The sequence below is a fragment of the Gavialis gangeticus genome, unplaced genomic scaffold (assembly GCF_001723915.1).
Source record: "Gavialis gangeticus isolate Ggan-Ray unplaced genomic scaffold, GavGan_comp1, whole genome shotgun sequence".
Lineage (NCBI taxonomy): Eukaryota > Metazoa > Chordata > Crocodylia > Gavialidae > Gavialis > Gavialis gangeticus.
The window spans coordinates 122,292,081-122,295,215 of NW_017729024.1; the positions used below are offsets into that span (position 1 = coordinate 122,292,081).

The 3,135-nt window shown below is 42.0% G+C and overlaps 1 protein-coding gene and 1 long non-coding RNA gene across 3 annotated transcripts in view; one reads left to right on the forward strand and one right to left on the reverse strand.

The window, feature by feature from the left end:
- Positions 1-1,630, forward strand: part of LOC109297676 — a 6,167-nt gene extending 4,537 nt beyond the window's left edge. Inside the window, exon 3 of the long non-coding RNA XR_002097382.1 lies at positions 1,498-1,630. This is a non-coding gene — a long non-coding RNA (uncharacterized LOC109297676). The remainder of the gene's footprint in view (positions 1-1,497) is intronic.
- VLDLR (very low density lipoprotein receptor) overlaps positions 1-3,135 on the reverse strand; it is a 19,023-nt gene that overhangs the window by 4,408 nt on the left and 11,480 nt on the right. For both annotated transcript variants that reach the window (XM_019517643.1, XM_019517642.1), the window contains exons 8-13: positions 2,626-2,745; positions 2,419-2,544; positions 1,767-1,938; positions 995-1,219; positions 620-738; positions 58-197 (exon numbers count right to left, since the gene is read on the reverse strand). In XM_019517643.1, the coding sequence (XP_019373188.1) occupies positions 58-197; positions 620-738; positions 995-1,219; positions 1,767-1,938; positions 2,419-2,544; positions 2,626-2,745 (902 nt within the window). The remainder of the gene's footprint in view (positions 1-57; positions 198-619; positions 739-994; positions 1,220-1,766; positions 1,939-2,418; positions 2,545-2,625; positions 2,746-3,135) is intronic.

Here is a 3,135-nt window from a genome sequence, read left to right on the forward strand (position 1 = left end):
CCCCCCCCGCCCCCCCCCCACAAAAAAACCCCACACCAAACAACTTTCCATTCTTACCTCAAATATGGTTAGAGCAAGGGGATGTGCAAGCAACTCATGTGATTTCAGCACAATCCTACGATCCTGGCCATTCAGATCCACGCTGGACAGCATATGCAGTTTAGAGTCAATCCAGTAGAGGCGACTTTTTACAAGATCTTGTTCGGGGAGGCAGGAAGAGGAACAGAGTGTAAGAAAGAGCAAGAAGCAGCTCATTTAGAATGCTTTAAATAAAGCTACTTTGAGGTTCCTTTAACAGTGTTCCTTTCCAGGATTATTTGCTCCCTATGCCCATCCTTATGAGGAGCAGCAGTACCTCTTCCAGGGCATGTTATTTATGCCTCAATGAAGCAGTGCCACAGTACTGTTTTACTTCTGCTCCAAGCATGGATTGATCTCTTTTCAAGAGGCCTGCTGTTAATTGATAGCTTAATGCTAGAAAAAACACAAGTTGCACAGTAGCTAGCATTCAAACTGTTAGTTAAGCATTCACTTCATTTCAGTGAAGTTAGGCACATCAACTTTAAGCATCATTTTGCCACCCCAACCCTTGTTTTTTCAGGATGCAACATTAAGATACCTAGTGCAATTCCATTAGGCCATTGGATTTCAGTTGTCACCAGCTGCTGTCTATCAAATCCATTCATTCCTGCTTTTTCAATTTTTGCTGGTTCACCCCAGTCAGACCAGTACATAAAGCTGTAAAGAGATGAGCAAGGCATTTTTACCTATAATAATGGAGGTAACAGCCTCTGGGTGAGGCAAGTGTATAGGTTAGAGGAAAGCTTTAGAAGCAAGGCATTGATAGAACTTATTTATTTGAGCTTGGAGTTAAGTTTGTTACCTTACTGACCAAGAAGAAAAGTGTTTAAGACTTTATCCAGTTTTAGAGTGGTAGAACAGATTACAGAGCAGTAGAGTAGACTTGTCACAGCAATTAAGAGACTCAGCTCACCCAGAGAGAGGATCCACAGCAATGGAGGCTGGCTCTCTTAAGTCCGTGTTGAAGAGAATCCTCCTTTTAGTGCCATCAAGACTAGCCACAGAGATGGTCTTCAGACCAGAGTCAGTCCAGTAGATATTCTTGTATACCCAGTCAATAGCAATTGCTGCAGGGCTATGCACATTATCTATGATTTTGACATGTTTACCTACTTTGTCACGAGTATCAAGTGAGGCACTGCAAGATATATGAAGGTTTATTTAGAGTTACTGCTCAATGAAGCTAGCCTAACCTCAATCTTTCTGGATTACTGCCTTCTTGTAGGCACTAGTCAAGGCCAAAGTCCATACATGCTAGGTATCTGCATTATCAGTGCTTGCAAGTTGAGTCAAGTGCAGAAGTCCTAGCACTAGGTAGTGTGTGAGGGTTGGCTTCTTGCCAGCAAGAGTAGTAGGCTGTTACCTAGCTTGGCAGTCCCTTAATTCCCTGTACTGAACCATCCCTATAGCCTGTAGATCAATTTAGGACATATCCAAGGTTCCCTTCCCAAGGACCCAGACCAGCTACAGAGGAGTATAGGTATAGCCTTAGTACCCATTGAGACCCAGTTCTAATATTGAATGGGGTTAGATTAGCCTTTCAAAGAGGTGACAGAGGAGTGGTGTCAGTGGCCAGAGTATTAAACAAAACTGGTTCCAAGTTAAACAATAAGGAGCTACACTGTTAGTGCGTGACAGTGCCTTGATGGCCACAACTTAAACAGCTGGGTTGAAGAGCCATTTACCTAAAGATTGCTTTAAGGGTAAAGTCAGCCCAGTAAAGTTTCTGCTCTTCAATATCAGCATCCAGTGCTACAGTGTTTCTTAGTTGCTCTACCAGCTGGATATATTCTTTCCTTTCTAGGCCAATCTTCCTGATGTCCCGACGGTTAGTGAAGATTAGAGCTGGTTCTTTTCCTGCAAGGCAGGGGGGAGGGGAGTTTAGGATTTGCAATTCTACACAAGTTTAATTAGTACTAGGCTCCTTTCTACAAGTCTGTAGACATTAAGAGCCTTTAACCTATCAAGCCAGTAGAGGCTGTCAGCATTAAGTGCTCAAAGAAGTTCTGGCACAAAAGAAAATTCCTGGAACCAGAAGCTCAAATATTGCCAAGCCCCACAGGTTTTCCCTTACATGTCCCCTTCAAAAAAAAAAAAAAGTGGACCTGAAGAAGCAAGGGAAATAGAAAAAAAGAAAATAAGTGGATTGCATAAGGACTTCTCTAGTGAAGCCATATACTGTACTGTCACTTGCAAAGTTGGTCTCAAGACCAGCTTCTTGGTCAGTGACTACTGTTACATTTTAGGTTCTCTACAAGATGCAGCAGCCAAAGCTTGAAGTTGTCTTGCATCCTGTCGCCAGACAACTTTAAAAGACCTCACCCCAATTGTACTTACCAACTGCTTTGCACACTCCAGTAGCTAGATCCATTTGGTAGCCACGGCTACATTCACACTTGTAGCCCCCTTTTAGGTTAATACAGATTTGGCTGCAGATCCCAGGATTCTGGCATTCATCAATATCTAGGGAAGGAAGACAGGATTACTTTCACTTATTCTAGTTCTGCTGAAGTAGTACCCCCCCAAAGATGAGTAGATGCTTGCCTCCACATGTTTTCCTATCTATTAGCTCAAAACCAGCTGGGCAGTCACATTCATATCCAATGATCAAGTCTCTGCAGATATGGGAGCAGCCACCATTGTTTACCAGGCATTCATTAAGATCTGAAAGATTAGGGAAGATTTAGTACAAGTGTGAAGTTTACCAAGAAAAAAAAAAACCTTGACATTTCTAGAATGCATTAGGAACTGGCATCTAAGAAAAAAAAATAATAATGAAACAAAGCCAAAAGACACCCCACTGCTTTAGTATCTTGTCCTTATACAGGTGCTATTTCAGACTACATAGGAGTACTGGGCATTTAGTTGCTGTTAACCAAGATGAAGACTCAATCTGGTGGGTCAAAGTTGCCAGTAAATAAGTATGGCCAGGACAATTGCACCAGCTTTTAGAAGTGACTGGTCATTTGGATAGTTAAAGAGCTAAAAGCCACCCTTTACTCTTACTTAGAGATCCAGTCAGAAGTACTTGCAGATTTTTTTTTTTTTTTTTTT